This window comes from Rhincodon typus, chromosome 14 (genome assembly GCF_021869965.1).
Source record: "Rhincodon typus isolate 14 chromosome 14, sRhiTyp1.1, whole genome shotgun sequence".
Taxonomy (NCBI): Eukaryota; Metazoa; Chordata; class Chondrichthyes; order Orectolobiformes; family Rhincodontidae; genus Rhincodon; species Rhincodon typus.
In genome coordinates this window covers 58,235,241-58,251,868 of record NC_063345.1, presented here as the reverse complement: position 1 = coordinate 58,251,868, position 16,628 = coordinate 58,235,241, and the positions used below count along the sequence as shown (strand labels likewise).

The window sequence follows — 16,628 nt, the reverse complement described above, 5'->3', positions numbered from 1 at the left end:
CGGGTCAAGGAGGCGGGGATGAAGCCTGTTTGTCTTCCCTCCCACCTACCTGCCCCATCCCAACTCCCTACCTACACTTACCTTTACTAGCTTCATCCCCGCCTCCTTGACCTGTCCGTCTTCTCTCCACATATCTGCTCCACTATCCACCTTCTATCACCGTCTCCCCCTCTCTCTAACTATTTCAGAGACCCTCTTCCCCTCCCACAATTCTGAGGAAGGGTCCAGACCCAAAACATCCGCTTTCCATGCTCCACAGCCCGGCCTGCTGTGTTCATCCAGCTCAATACCTTGTTACTTCACTACATATCCTTGTGTCAACAGCAAATTTACTAGCCATACAAGCAGCCTTTACATCCAAATTATTGATACAGATTGTAAGTAGTTAGGGTCCCACCAAGAGAATGTTCACTAAGTTGATCCCTGCAATGATGGAATTGTGTTAGGAGGATGAGTTGAGCAGGATGGGCCAATGCTCATTGGGGTTTAGAAAAATGAGCGGTGATCTTACTGTAAAATAAGATCCAAGACTTTTTTTTTTAAACAAATTTGATGCTGAGGAGATGTTTTCTCTTGTGGGAGAATCTGGAAGTAAGGAACACAGTAAAAATATGAGATCTCTTATTTAAAACAGAGATAATCTTAATATTTGGAATTTACTTTGAGAGCAGTGGAAGTTGAGTCACGGAATATATTCCGAAGTCAAATTAGACAGATTTTTGATGTTCAAGGAAGTCTAGGACATTGGGTATGCAGGAAAGTGGAGTGAAATCCACAAGTGGATCAGCCATGGTCTTATTAAATGGTGGAGCAGTCTCAATAGGCCAAATATTCTGGTCCTATTTCTTACTATCTATCCTCTCCTCACTAGAGGAACATGGTGCTACAAGAAATTAACAGAAAGCAATCATGAACTTAAACCAACCGAGTTTCACACTTATTTTAAGCTGAGGACAATGAGCCCAAGTAAAATGATGCCAAGGTGTTTTTGTAAAAGAAGTTTCGATTGTTAACAACACTATGCCATCCAATGTACATTTGTACATTTATTTTAATTTAGTATACATTTATTTGCAATCTGCACAGGAAGGAGGGGCAAATGGATTAAAAAATAAACAATTTGCGTGCAACAAGAGTTAAAAATAAAGTACGTTTACACACAAACAGATTTATTCTGTACAAAGTAAGTATTCCACAGATCTGGGGACACTTCAAAATGCTTGCAAGGAAGGAGCAGTAATTTGTTCTCAGCTTTAATTTAATAATTGTAAGGTAAAACCTTTGTTATTAGTTATATGAAATTAGACAGAATAATTGGCTTCCCCTTACTGTATTGAGCTTACAAATAGAATTGCAAAAAAAAATTAACATTTGCCATTTACAAATACAGCACTGTAAATGTTGAAAAATCTGAGAAATTCAATTAATTTTTCTGAAATTAACAAGGCAGATTGAAATTGAATGAAATTTGGCAAAGGATGAAATACAGGTGTGCAACAGTTCTCAAAATACATGGAGCAGCAGCTGCATCCACTAATAGGCAACCACAGGAAAATACACCCCAGCCCCCACAAACACAAAGGAAGGAAATGGTGAGGAGCCACTTGCTAATCATAAGTACTTCTCAACCACGTTTGCTGCTACTAACCTTACCATGAATCTATCAGCAGTAAATAAGGAAGAGAGCAAGCTTGAGATTGGAGGAGTAAGGTGAGTGGCAGGTAGCTTAGATTAAAATTGCATGAGTTGAGACGTTATTTTGGGGGAAAATATAGCAGATGTGATTTATAATGAAATTTATAATTGTGGTACTTATGAAATTTAATATCAAATAGTTGTGTTTTATCATGATTTGGATTTATATGATGTCACATCTCGAAGCATCTCGCATACTATAAATTTCTAAATGTGCAGAGCTATGTTGGAGACAAACATGTGCAGTTTAGTTGTGAAGCTAAGTTTAAAGAAAAATATCAGACCTGAGACATTAATTCTGTTTCTCTCTCCACAGGTGCCATCAGACCTGCTGAGTTTTTCCAGCACTTTGTTTTTATTTCTGTATCTCCAGCATCCTCAGTATCATTCTTTCATCTTAGCTATGACCTCACTCGTCTGCAGAAAGCACATTTAGCTTGGTAGCCTTTTTCTGTATAGAAGAGTATTTTTAGAAAAGCATTTGCTGCTAACATATCTGTTGCCTTATGCCAATTAAAACGCAGTAGTGTCTAGGAAATTAATACTTTCCTTATGCAGTGTAGAAAGTTTAAGGGAACAGTGAAAATTGTTGGATATATGGATAAATTATTCTTATTCTGCTTGAGAGTTCAAATACCATATGCATTTACACAAGCACAAAATATTGTTACTTTTTTTTATTTATTTGTGGGATATGGACATGGCTGGCTGGCCAACATTTATTTCCCATCCCTGGTTGCCCTTGAGAAGGTGCTGGTGAGCTGCCTTCTTGAATCGCTGCAATCCACCACAATGCTGTTAGGGACGAAATTCCAGAATTTTGACACAGCGACAGGGAAAGAACAGCAATATACTTCCAAGTCAGGATGGTGTGTGGCTTGGAGGGGAACTTGCAAGCAGTGGTGTTCCTATTTACATGCTGCCCTTGTCCTTCTAGATGGAAGCGGTCGTGGGTTTGGAAGGTGCTGTCTGAGGATCTTTGGCGAATTTCTGCAGTGCATCTTATAGATAGCACACACTGCTGCTTCTGTGTGTCAGTGGTGGAGGGAGTGCCAATTAAAACAGGCTGTTTTGTAGTGGACGGTGTCAAGCGTCTTGAGTGTTGTTGCACTCATCCAGGCAAGTGGGGAGTGCTCCATCACACTCCTGACTTGTGCTCTGTAGATGGTGGACAGGCTTTGAGGAGTCAGGAAGTGAGCTACTTGCCGCAGTATTCCTAGCTTCTGACCTGCTCTTGTTGCCAGTGTGTTCATGTGGGAAGACCAGTTGAATTTCTTGTCAATGGTAACCCACAGGATGTTGATAGTGGGGGATTCAATGATGGTAACACCATTGAATGCCAAGAGGCGGTGGTTAGATCGTATCTTATTCGTGATGGTCAGCCTGCATTTGTGTGGCGTGAATGTTACTTGCCACTTGTTAGTCCAAGCCGGGACATTGTCTAGATATTGTTGCATTTGAGCATGGACTGCATCAGTATCTGACGAGTCACGAATGGTGCTGAACATTGTGCAATCATCGAACATCCCCACTTCTAACCTTATGATGGAGGGAAGGGCATTGATGAAGCAGCTGAAGATGGTTGGGCCTAGGACATTACCCCGAGGAACTCCTGCAGAGATGTCATAGAGCTGAGATGACTGACCTCCAATAACCACGACCATCTTGTATGTCAGGTATGACTCCAACCACCGGAGAGTTTGCCCCTTGATACCCATTGATTCTAGTTCTGCTGAGGGTCCTTAATGGCACACTTGGTCGAATGTAGCCTTGATGTCAAAGGCTGTCACTCTCACCTCACCTCTTTTATACATGTTTGAACCAAGGCTGTAGTGTAGTAATGAGGTCAGGAGCTGACTGGCCTTGACAAAAGCCAAACTGGGCGTCACTGAACAGGTGCTGCTTGATAGGACTGTTGATGACACCCTCTGTCACTTTACTGATGATCAAGGTAGACTGATGGGGTAGTAATTGGCTGGGTTGGATTTGTCCTGTTTCTTTTATTATACAGGACATACTTGGGTAATCTTCCAAACTGTCAGGTAGATACCAGTGTTGTAACTGTACTGTTACTGTTGTAACTGGAACAGCTTGGCTAGGGGAATGGCAAGTTCTGGAGCACAAGTCTTCAGTTCTATTGCCAGAATGTTGTCAGGACCCACAGCCTTTGCAGTATCCAGTGTCTCCAACCATTTCTTGATATTACGTGGAGTGAATTGAATTGGCTGAAGACTGGTATCGGTAATACTGGGGACCACTGGAGGAGGCTGAGATGGATCATCTGCTCAGCACTTCTGGCTAAAGATTGCTGCAAAAGCTTCAGCCTTACCTTTTGTACTGATGTGCTGGGCTCTTCCATTATTGAGGGTAAGGATATTTGTGGACACTCCTCCTGCAGTGAGTTGCTTAATTGTCACCACCATTCATGATTGGATGTGGTAGGACTGCAGAGCTTAGATCTGATCCGTTGGTTGTGGGATCGCTTAAGCTCTGTCTATCACGTACTGCTTATGCTGTTTGGTGTGCAAGTAGTCCTGTTTGGAGGCTTCAGGCTTCTTCAGCTATGCCTGGTGCTGCTCCTGGCATATCCTCTTGCACTCTCCATTGAAGCAGGGTTGATATCCTGTTAATGGCAGTGTGCATACATCCAGAAGAGCTCGCACAAATCTCAAATTGAAAATTTGTTAGTGAAATTTATTACCTATCAGACTCCAACGTTTTTTTCTTCCTCTCTCTTCCACTTACTGAACAAGAGTGACCAAAAAGTCTGCAAAAAATAGAAGTGTGAAGGTAATGACACAACCATTTAAAATTTACAACCTAGTTAAAATGTGTTGGCACAATTATCTGCGAAGCTGCTCAGTTCTTGCTTTCTTTTTCAAATCTTCAATTAGTTGCAAGTATATGTTTGTAGTTTTTCAGCTGCATTTCTGTGATCTCGTTGTTGAGATTAAACAGAAAAATAAATGGGGTGACTCAGCTTACAATTATGAGTAGGCTGGTGCATGTCAACAACATTTGGAAAATACAAATTTTATTACTAGCAGTCAACGCAAAACCACATGCCTCCATTCACACTGAATGAAAATTCTAAATAATCCAGGTGTCTCAAGCTATTGAATCAGAAAATACTATTTTACATGGAACAATAGTGAGTGTTGCACTGAAATGTAAACCTATGCTAAATTCTCTCTCACAATGCACATGTATTGTGTAAAACAGCATCTCACCACCAAAACGCAGGCATTAAATAACTGTCAGCCAAGTAACTAACTTAAATTTGTATAGTGCTTTTGCAGAATGAAACATTCCCTGGTGCTTCACTTGAGCATTATAAAACAAAACGACACCAAGCCATGGAAGGGGACTAGGTCAGATGATCAAAAACCTTATCAAAAAAGAAATTAAAGAATGTCTGAAAGAAGCAAAGTGATGGAGAAATGTGACATATAGTAAAGTGAATTCCAGAGCTTAGGATTTGGACAACTAAAGGCAGGATCACATACAGTGGGCCAATTAAAACTGGGAATACACAGAAGTCATACAGGATAGAAGGAACATCCCAAAAGCAGCAATCTCAGGTATAGAAAGGAGGGACAAACTCAGAAGAACCACAATTGCTACAAAGGTACTGAGTAAATTGTTGCAGCGTCTGGGTCCTGATGGACTGCATCCTTGATCTTAAAAGAAGTGGCTAAACAAACAGTTGATGTATTTATTTCAGTTTTTCAAAACTTCCTTGATTCAGTGATAGTCCCATGAGATAGCAAATGTACCACTTTTATTCAAAAAAGAGGGTGATAGAGAGCAGGAAACTGCATCAGAGATAGTAGGAACTGCAGATGCTGGAGAATCCGAGACAAGAAGGTGCAGGGCTGGGTGAACACAGCAGGCCAAGCAGCATCATAGGAGCAGAAAGGCTTTAGCAAGAAACTGCAGGTTGGTTAGCTTACTTCCATCACAGAAAACATTGACGTTATTAATAAAAATGCTACAGCAGAACCATGAGATGAATTCAAAGTAATCGGACAGAGTCAACTTTGTTTTGTGAAAGGGAAATCATTTTTGATCAGTCCATTGGCATTCTTTGAGGGGACAGCATATGCCATGGATAGAGGGGAGCCTTTGGATGCACTATGATTGGGTATCCAGATGGCATGTGATCAGGTTCCACATCAAAGGTTGTGGAAAATAAAAGCTCATGGTGTAGGGGGTAGTGTTGGCACAGACAGAACATTGGCTAACAGATTAGAACATTACCAGGCAGCAGAGGGTAGGGTGCAAAGAGCCTGTTCCACTTTAGCAAGATGCAAAGAGTGGTGTGGCAGAGATCGGTGTTGAGCTCTACTGTTTATAATTTATATAAAGACAAAGGGACTGAAGGTACGTTGTCAAATTTGTTGACGGCATAAAAAGGAAGGTAGGAAACTAAGTTGTGAAGAGGGCGTAGAGACTTGAAACCATGTTTCTCTTCATGCGCTGCCACACCTGCTGATTCTCTCCAGCATTTCCTGTTCTTGTTACAAAATGGTTAAAATGGGTTAATTGAGCGTGCGAGGATGTTGTAAGCAGGGTATGATATGGTAACATGTAAAACTGTCCCATTTGGCTCGAAGAATATAAAAAATGTAATCTAAGTGGCGAGAAATTGCAGAACTCTGAAGTGCAGAGGAATGTGGGTTCTCCTCATGCACAAATTGCAAAAGGTTAGTACACAGTACTGCAAGTAATTAGGAAAGTTAACAGAATGTTATCATTTATCACAAAGAAAGTGAATACTGCTGCAGGGAAGTTATGTTTCCACTTGGTGGATTTTTAAAAAGGAAATCCTGGTGACCAACCTTGTTTAGCATATTACATAGTGGGCAATGGTTATGCAGCTGAAACTTACCAAGATTTTCAGAAGTTGGACTACTAGAATACAGGAATAAAGGAATCTCAAAGTACAAAGGTATCGATCATTAAAAGTTGTGCCACACGTTTGTAAAGATATTTAAAAAAGAAACAAACCAGGCATTGGGCTTTATTTCCACAGGGACAGAATTGAAAATGGGTAAGTTATGCTAAACCTGTAATGAACATTAGTTAGACAACATGTAAAACACTGCATGTAGCTTTGGTGGCCAGATAAATAAAAAGATATACAAATATCGCAGAGGTCCAGAGAAGATCAGTATTAGTAGTGTACAGGTATGCATATCAGGAAACAATCAACAGGGTGGGTCACTTTTGAGAGAAAGCTGAAGGATGAGTCAAAAAAAAAATTAAGATATAAAGGGTTCTGATATGAGTGTAGAGAGAATTTCTCTTGTGGAGAATAGCATAACTGAAGGCCATTAATATAAGATACTCAAGAAATCCAATAGGAAATGCAAAAGTAACATCTTTACACAAAGAACAGTGAGAAAATGGAACTCTCTACTATTAGTAGTTGAAGCAAATAGTGTAGATGTACTTAGGGTGAGCTGGCAAGTATGAGAGAGTGGGAAAGGAATAGATTATTTTTCTTTATTCATTAACAGAATGAGGGCGTCGCTGGTTAGGCAGCATTTACTGCCCATCCCTAATTACCCAGAGGGCAGTTCAGAGTCAACCACATTGATGTGGGTCTGGAGTCACATGTAGGCCAGACTAGTTAAGGATGGCAGTTTCCTTCCCTAAGGGACATTACTGAACCAGATGGGTTTTTATGACAATCGACAATGGGTTCATGGTCATCATTAGATTCTTAATTCCAGGTATTTTATTGGATTCAAATTCCACCATCTGCCATGTGGGATTTGAGCCCAGGTCCCCAGAATGTTATCTGGGTTTCTGGATTAACAGTCCAACGACAATACCAACAGGCCATCACCTCGCCACTGGGTACAATGAAGCTTTGAGAAGGAGAGAAGAGAGGAGGCTCGATTGGAGCATAAACAGCAGTATGGACTAGTTGGGCCAAATAATCTGCATAGGATGTACTGCATACAAACAACATGGTGAAAAGAAAAGATGGATGAAATGTTACACTTGAATCGAAAATGTCAAGCATTTTACTTCACAAATTACAGACATAGCTAGCTAACATGAACTGAAATGCATCAGTAAAGAAGCAGGTCCCACAGTCCATTAACAAATTTAAAGAAAGGAACTGAAACATTAAAACAGGTACTAGAACACAGAAAAGCTTCATTATAAAACATTCAAGATGTTATGCCACATGCAGAATAACAGATTGAGTTAAAAAGTCCTGGGAGATTGATAGCATGGGTTCTTTATCTTCAGAAGCCTTATCTCTGTATATAGAATCCCCCAAATCACATCTCTTACACCCATTTGGAACACTATAGCTTTAACTACATAGTCTACTTAACTAAGGCATCAGGAATTTAATGATACCTAAAGTGCAAAAAGAAAGTAACAAAAATACAATGGACACTACTTGACCAGTGTACACAATGGAAACTGTTTACTGTCGATGAGAGATTTTGGGGATCCAGATGGTACTAGTGAGCTACTGTTTACGTGGTGCGGATTCTAGCTTTTGTTTTAAGCTCCAGCTGGCCTAATTAGGAGCAGCAAATAAATACCATTACCTGTGCTTAGATCATCCCAAAGAAAACACTATGGCTCAAAATTCCAACAGTTATTTGAGCTTCACATACTAAAACAGAATTCAGCAACAACCAAAATAAGATCTCTTAAAGAAACTTTAGCTAAATAGATGTCAATGGAGATGAAACAAATTCTAACCTCCAATCATTACTGAACTGCTAACAAGCAGTGGTTAACTATACACGCTAACCTAAAAGGCAGAGCATATCCGATTTCAAAAGATTTGAAATATTAAAATGAAAAGTATCGAACTAATGAAACAACAAATCTGTCTGCGAGAAGATTGCCATCAAAATGATATAATCATACTATGATTTGTCCTGAACATTTTGTCGGCTATATACAATTGTAGTATATGAATAGTATTAACAGAACAATATCAATATGTAAAATCCAGAATGGCAATCCTAAAAAACTTCACTTGGCACTTTCCATAGACACGAGATCCCGGGCACAATTTCATGTTAGTATTATGTGTGCCAGCTGAATATAATTGGTTTAACACTTGCTTTGGAAATTTGCATAGTGCTACAAGAAAGCCACTTCCATTATTTTGTTGCTCTGTACATGTACCTTGATCCTGGTCCTGCTGCCTTTCTCCTCTGGACAAAGTTTTCATTGAATGATGCTTTAAAAGTTAATGGTCTCCGTCTGTACTCAAACATCATGAACATCAATCATCCCAGTGTGAAACAAAGAAGTAAAAGGTATTGGAAAGCATATGGAAGTTATTAGTAATAATACGCAAAAGAAAATCAATACTAGGTATTTAATATTCTAAAAAAAACTGCCATATTTGGCAATATGTGACATCATAAAAACAAAGATTAGCAGTACCGAACTGGACTGCATACCAAAAACACAAAAGGATTAGAAAGAAAGATTAAAAGAAAAATGCAAGAAGAGGCAGAAACATACAAGAGAGAAAGACAAAATTATTTAAATTTCATAGTCCCAAAAAAAAAAGAAAGATTTACAAAAATGTTATTTTCAAGATACCATCTAAATGAAACCATAATGTTTAAAACTGCATCTCTCTGCCTTTACAATGTTACCTTTGAAAAAATGCATACGGTACAAATTTAATGCCTTTTGCAAAATGTTTTACTTGCCTCTACAGTAACATATCACATCATGGTGGCTGGAGTTAGGCATTGTAATTAACAGCAAAGTGGGAATTACTCAGTTATCAGGTATTTTGCATCATGCCACTTCAAATTCAAAGTAGACAGTGTATTTTAATTAGACGTAATGTTGACTTAAATCATTTTACTGTATCCAAACAGTTGCTGTAATTTCAAAATTGAGAAGAATAAACATTCAACCTACCTGTTTTGCGGCTCTTGTTGCAATAATTGAGCAGCTATTTTACGCAAATCAGTCACTTCCTTCAACTCATGCTCATCTTGTATCATTTGCTGCAAATCTCTTGAAGGCCTGCAATTTCATAATGAAACAAATATTACTTTGAGGAAACAACTGGAAAAGACTCAAAACACACTTTCAAAAAACAAGCATGACTCTGAGCAATAAAGTGACATGATTTTAATTTTATCCCCACAATATAACAGTAATATTTTAATTCATCAGATAAGTTTTTATTTCCTGGTTATTGATATTAAAGGAACTTAGCTGGACTGTGAAACTTCCACTGACATCAAAAAATAGTAAACTTCTAAAAAGTCTCTTCAGTCTTGGTTTTATTTTCAAATGGAGACATCTGGGTCTTGTAACATTCAGGGCACACCTCCAGTACATTTTACAGAAACAAAAATACAAAGTGCATTTTCTGAGAATCCATCTATCTGGTGGCTATGGGAACTTCTGAGAGATCCCAAAGTGGTAAAAATAAAAGCTGCCTGTAATGCTAGTGGAGTTATTTAAGAAAACAGTAAAGTGGGGACATAATAGTTGTAGCAATTCACTGGATTGCTATGAAAATAAACTTGCTGAAAGTATTTTTCCCCTATTACAATGTTTTTTTTAAGTCTAAAATATTCCATGTACTATAAACCATTTTTGGGGTGCTCCAGTAACACACAATGCTCTAATGACCATTTTCATATTTTTATACTACGATTGATCATGAATAGTTGAACATAAATTTCAGGAACAGTTCGAATTTTTGGCTTTTACCAGCAAATATTTTCTTCTGTGAAGAAAGGCTGGACAGATCAGGCTTGTAGCCGCTAGAGTTTAGGAAAGTAAGAAGCGGCACGATTGAAACACAAGATCCTCAGGGATCCGAAAAGGGTGCACAAGCAAAGGATATTTCTCCTTGTGGGAGAATCCAGAACTGAGGGTCACTGTTTCAAAGTCAGGAGTCACCCATTTAAGACAGATAGAAGGAGAACATTTCTCTCAGAGAGGATCAGGAGTCTTTGGAACCCTATTCCTCAAAAGGTGATAGCAGCTGAAGCCTTAGATATTTTTGACAGAATTCAATAGATTCTTGATAAGAAAGGAGGAAAAGGTTTATTGAGGGATAAGCGAGAATGTGGTGCAATCAGGATTAGATATGATCTTGGTGAATGGCAGAGTGAGTTTGACAGGCTAAGTGGCTTATGCCTGTCCTAAATGTGCATCTTCGCATGTATCCAATGGCTTTGCAATACAAGAAATGATCAAAATAAGTGTGCAGCAGCAAATAAAAAAGGTTAGTTTCGTGGTCGGGAACTTTTCTAGAACTTATCTCAACAACTTGGTCAATTTTATTTGAAGTTTTTCTAATGGATCTTTTTCTTCAGTGCAAACATTACAAACTCCACGAATTTTGACGTTTGTCATTTTATACAAGATGGAACATTTAAAGTATAATGTACGGTTAGAACTAATTACAGACAAGAACAGATGTGTGTTTACATTTTTAACTTTTCTAAACAATAAACTAGATGAGTATTAAATTGATTGGAAAATGCATTTTTTTCTCAAGAGGTACTGTAACAGGTAAAAGAACAGTACTAACATGAGGTCATTCAGCCCAGAGTGTGCATCAATTTTCAAAGAGCAATTCACATCTCACCAATTTTTGTGCCCCCAGTTTTGGTGCAATGGTTTCTCCTTCATGTTTATTCAAAGCTGATGTGTTTCAATTACTCTATCATGCAGTGCATTTGAAATCCTAAGCACCTATTGAGTAATAAAGCTTTTCATGCCATCTGTTTCTTTTGCCAAGCACATTTTAGCAAATACCTTTAAATTGCTGTGCCCTCATCTACTTTCTTCATTAAAAACAAACAAAGTCTCCTAAAAGTCTATTTCAAGGATTAAATTAATTAAAATGCAGTAACTATTTTCCAAATTTGAAGTATATAATGATTTCAAGCTAGGGTATCTGTCATTTTTGCCATCTTAAGTGACTACATGATCATACCGTGGTTCATCACCCCAGTTATTATCTTTTGCAAGCCGTGATTTTTCAGGTAACTTCCCTCGTTCCTGAAACAGAACACATTACAGAAATCAGTCAGTCATCGCCGTCACGCAAGCTATATTTTATAAGGATACCAAGCATGAAATCATCACCCACCAAGTTTTTTTCACGTTACTATACAACTTTAGTTCAAATTCATAGGTTATATTTTGAGTTAAATTAACTCAAAATATTTTTAGAAAAAAAATCTAAGTAAACAATAAACAGATCACAGAACCCTTCAACTGCAAAGATTTCCAACTCTTTCTTTATGGTCAATATAATAAACATATTCCCAATTACCAAACTGCAGAATGTCTCAAAATTCAGGAACAGCTTCAGCTGTCAATGGCCTGTCCAACGTACATTACCTGCCCCACAGCAGTAATACCCTACATTCTGTTAAGCTGTTGTTGTCAATGAAGGAAAAGTCAGTTTTTTTCAAAGAACAGCAAAAAACAACATCTGAAAAGTTATTCTTTGAAGGGCACTGATAAAGGAAATATGTTCACGCTTGAGGCGCTACATTGGAAGCTCTTGATAAAATCAAGGTACATTGTATTAAATGAATGTAGCAAAATAAATTTGAAGCTCTTTAAAAATTAGGCTGAAGGATATTTTTCAGATTGTGCAAAAATAAACACTGGTGTCCTCTAATGGCCAGTGGTGGGACCAGTGTTCATTTTTCAGATTGTGCAAAAATAAACACTGGTGTCCTCTAATGGCCAGTGTGGGACCAGTGTTCTTAATATTTAAAAATAATTTGATATCAAATCAGCCAATTTGAGCATTTTCAGATCACTAAATCGAAAGCCCGAAAGCCGGATTAACTGAAGAGGTAAGCAAGTGGCTTTAGAGGAGAATCACAGGTTAGGAGATTGAGCCAAATTTTAAAGTTATAGTCCACACGTGAAAGGGAAGCACTACATTTTGAATGATTAAGGAAGTATTGAATTGCAGAAAAGGTTTAGAAACAGCACAGTAGAGAATCATAGGTGATCACTTTGTGAACTGTATCATTTTGGTAAGACAAACCAGGGCAGGACATACAGTTAATGGTAGGACCCTGGGGAGTGTTGTCAAGCAGAGAGACCTAGGGGTTCAGTTACATGGTCCCTTAAAAGTGGAGTCACAGCTAGACAGAGTAGTGAAGGCGCGTTTGGCACACTTGCCTTAATTAGAAGAGCACTGAGTATAGGAGTTAGGACGTCATGTTGCAGCTGTACAGGACATCAGTGAGGACACTTTTAGAGTACTGTGTAGGGTTTTGGTCACCCTGCTATAGCAAGGACTCTATTAAATTGCAAAGGGTGCAGAAAAGATTTACAAGGATGTTACTGCAATTATAGGTTGAGTTATAAGGAGAGGCTGGCTAGGCTGGGACATTTCCCTACTGGAGCATAGGAGGTCGAGGGATGGCCTTAGAGGTTTATTAAATCATGAGGGGCATACAAGGTGGGTAGTAAAGCTCTTTTCCCTAGGGTAGAGAAATTCAAAATAAGAGGGGATAGTGCAAGAGAAAAGATTTAAAAGGGACCTGAGGAACAACCTTTTCACACAGAGGGTTGTGCGTCAATGGAATGAACTGCCAAAAGTAGTAGTAGATGCATGTACAGTTACAACATTTAAAAAACATTTGGACAGGTACATGAATAGGAAAGGTTTAGAGGGATGCAGGCCAAACACAGGCAAATGGGTCGTTTAGTTTGGGAAACTTGGTTGGCATGAACAAACGGGACCAAAAGGTTCTGTTTCCATGCTGTATGACTCTATATATATTTAGAAATTAGAGGACAAGTTGATAAACCAAATAAACATCCAGGACTTAATACTGTTTAAGAATTGGTGTGTAAGAAGCCAAGAAGCAACATTAAAATTATGCAACCATTTATTAGGTTATAACTAAAACATTATGCTCTGTTATAGGCACTACAGTTTAGAATAGATGTCGAGGCCAAAGAAAAGGCTGCGAAGTAATTCATTTTTGGAACAGGTATGGTGGACTTTACTTACCAAGAGATGTCAGAAAAATTAAGGATTTGTTTTACTACAGCTAATAACTTAAGAGATCTGATTTCAAATACCCAACATTTGAGGTTTAAGAGTTGGAACAACATGGCAGACGCAGTGGTAAAGGCTGCCTGAAGGTTTTTTTCAAAGCTATGAATTAAGAGGTTTAAAAAAAACAAAGTACAGAACAGAAATGGTACCAAGTGCACAGACTGCATGGTAAGGTGACATCTGCACGACAACTGGATTGTAGCAATGCTATCAGCTTCTATAATTCAATGCTTCACCAAATGAATCAGGTCATTTGACCAGGCTCTCATGTATCAGGGAACAATATTAAATAGTTCAAGAGTCTGGGGCTCATCAGCACTTGGCATGGAAAACAAAATGAGAGAATGCAATGTTTAGGCTGAAATCCCAGGATGTTTTAAACAATTGGTGAAATATAAACAAATTATTCCAAATTATGCGGCTTGTGATTGACGTGAAAATAAGGACTTTCAAAACTTCCAGTTCAACTAAACAATTGTTGGATAAGCAAAGGTTAAAGGTTTTACCACAATTAATTTCCTGAAAGTATGCTATCAACATAAATTTGTTAAGCAAGTTAATCAACATTGGGTTGCACAGTAGCATATTTCACAAGGCAAAACAAGTTGTTCTAAAGATATTGAACCATGTGATAAAGTGTTTTTTTTTCAATTATGGAGTCAAAGTTATGGGATAAAAGTCAGTTTCAAAATAATTGACAACTATTCAAAATTGTTCATAATTCTAAACTACATCGACTTTTTTTATAAATTGAAATTGCAGGTAAAATGCGGTTAGTGAAGGGAAAGGACACACTAATGCAGCATAGAGTGCTGTATGAGATCGGGTTAGTTCAAAGGCTGCTTTAAATTTTCTGGAATATTGCACAAAATAGGTTTAACTGCATTTTACAGGATTAATGACATAAACATTGTGTATGGTAATGGAAGAAACTGGCTTGATTGACCAAATTATCTTTCACTGAATTTGTGCCTTACTCTCATTCCAAGGTTTTGCACATTTGCAAGTTATTTATTGGATTTTCAATTTAGGCTTATTTCAATGGCAAACATGTGTCTTTTGGTTCTATTTTCCTACCTATTATCATTTTCAGACAATGCAAATTCTGAAGCATAGTTTTAAGACATCACATATTTGCACGCGCAATGTGTTCAGAGAACAAAATAGTGGAGATTATGCATACAATAATATTTACAAAGTACAACATTCTTTGAACTGTAATCACTTGAGCCCCAGGGATCATTCCATGGATGTATTTGATGAGATTCAACAAAGAAAAACAGATGTTGAGGGTTAAATATTAAACTATGCTTATGAAGGACAAAATGAATTCTAACATAATTGGAAATTAAAATAAGTTACTGGAGAAATTCAGAATGCCTAACAGTATCTGTGCAGGGAGAGCAGGGTAATACTTCAAGTCTAGCTGCCCTTTTTCAGTTCTGATGAAGCATCACTCTGCTTTCTCTCTACAGATGCCACCAGAGCTGCTGAGTTTCTCTAATAATTTCTGTTTTTGTTTCAGATCTTCAATATCTGCAGCTCTTTGTTTTATCCAACAGAATGGGCACTGTGAAAATTCACTAGACATTACGCTGTGTCAGTTGCTTCTGTACACAAAGTGAAACGTCTTACTTTTAAGTAAGTAACAAATGGAGGAATTCGAAGAACATCTCCAGCTTCAGATGGTGGCGTCTCTTCCTCATCTGCATTATCAATCAGGTCTAAATGCTCTTGGTCCAATGAGGCTAAAACAAAATTCAAAGATGTTGAAAAGAAAGAAGTGTTTTTTAAAAAAAAGTTGTGCAAAATTGAAACATTACTGAAAAAATAAATTATGCACAAGACTGTAAGGCATTTGCCTTGAAACAAAACATCAAAAGTTAACTTAAAATTGGTACAAATTCCAGATAAAGTCGTTTTCAAAATCCTGAATATGCAAACATGTTTCCAATTAACACTCCTGCTTCTGCAAAAAGGTTCTCTATCTTCTATGGTTTAGAGGGGTTGCCCAATAACAACAATTTGCATGTTGAAAACAATTGAGAAAAACGTTCCACACGATTTGATGTTCCATTCCCAACATCACGCTCAGGATACAGTCACATGGAAAACCTATGTACAGGATGATCAGTTATCAAGTTTAGACTAAATTTCGTTTAGAAGAATTAATAATAGAACCCAAAAGCTAACAAAATTTGACATCAAGCTGCATAAGGTCATGTGACATGAACTTGGCTAGAGGTAGGTTTAAAAGAGCAATCAACATGAGGTACACATACAGGCAGTCACTGTAGAATTGATTAAAAGCAGGTGAGAGGCCAAAAAGGAAGAAAGCAGAGATCCTGGGAGAAGGGCGCAGAGGTGGCAGAGTCAGGATAGGAGATTATCAATCTAGGATAGGATTGAAAATAAAGATGAGCATTTCAAAATCCAACAAAGTAACTAAGTCATAGAGCCATGCAGATCAGGAAGACTGCACATTTTGTCTCTGTAGATACTAAGATAGTTTCAGCATTTTTATTATCAGAATACTTGATCATCAAGAAAATCACTATATGTGCTGGAGGAAGTGAAGACAGGATCAGGCTTGGTTGTTATGAATTAGTTTAAAGTTTCTAAAATTCCTTCGATTCGGGGACTGTTATATTAGATTGGAAGATAGCAAATGTAACTCCTCTAATCAAAAAGGGAGGGAGCCAGAAAGGAAAAACTATAGCACAGTCAGCTTAATATCTGTCATAGGAAAAATATGTTATATACAGGCCACTTGGATCTGTTTAAGGTAATTAGACAAAGTCAACATAGTTTTGCGAAAAGGAAATCATGTTTGATTAATACTTTGAGGAGGTTAGTGTCTCAC

General features: G+C 37.9%; 1 protein-coding gene across 9 annotated transcripts in view; it reads right to left on the bottom strand.

The window, feature by feature from the left end:
• Nucleotides 1–16,628, bottom strand: part of lrch2 (leucine-rich repeats and calponin homology (CH) domain containing 2) — a 112,193-nt gene that overhangs the window by 37,492 nt on the left and 58,073 nt on the right. For all 9 annotated transcript variants that reach the window (XM_048605375.1, XM_048605376.1, XM_048605377.1 and 6 more), the window contains 4 exons: nt 15,401–15,513; nt 11,666–11,730; nt 9,622–9,729; nt 4,397–4,462 (listed from right to left, as the gene is read on the bottom strand). In XM_048605375.1, the coding sequence (XP_048461332.1) occupies nt 4,397–4,462; nt 9,622–9,729; nt 11,666–11,730; nt 15,401–15,513 (352 nt within the window). The remainder of the gene's footprint in view (nt 1–4,396; nt 4,463–9,621; nt 9,730–11,665; nt 11,731–15,400; nt 15,514–16,628) is intronic.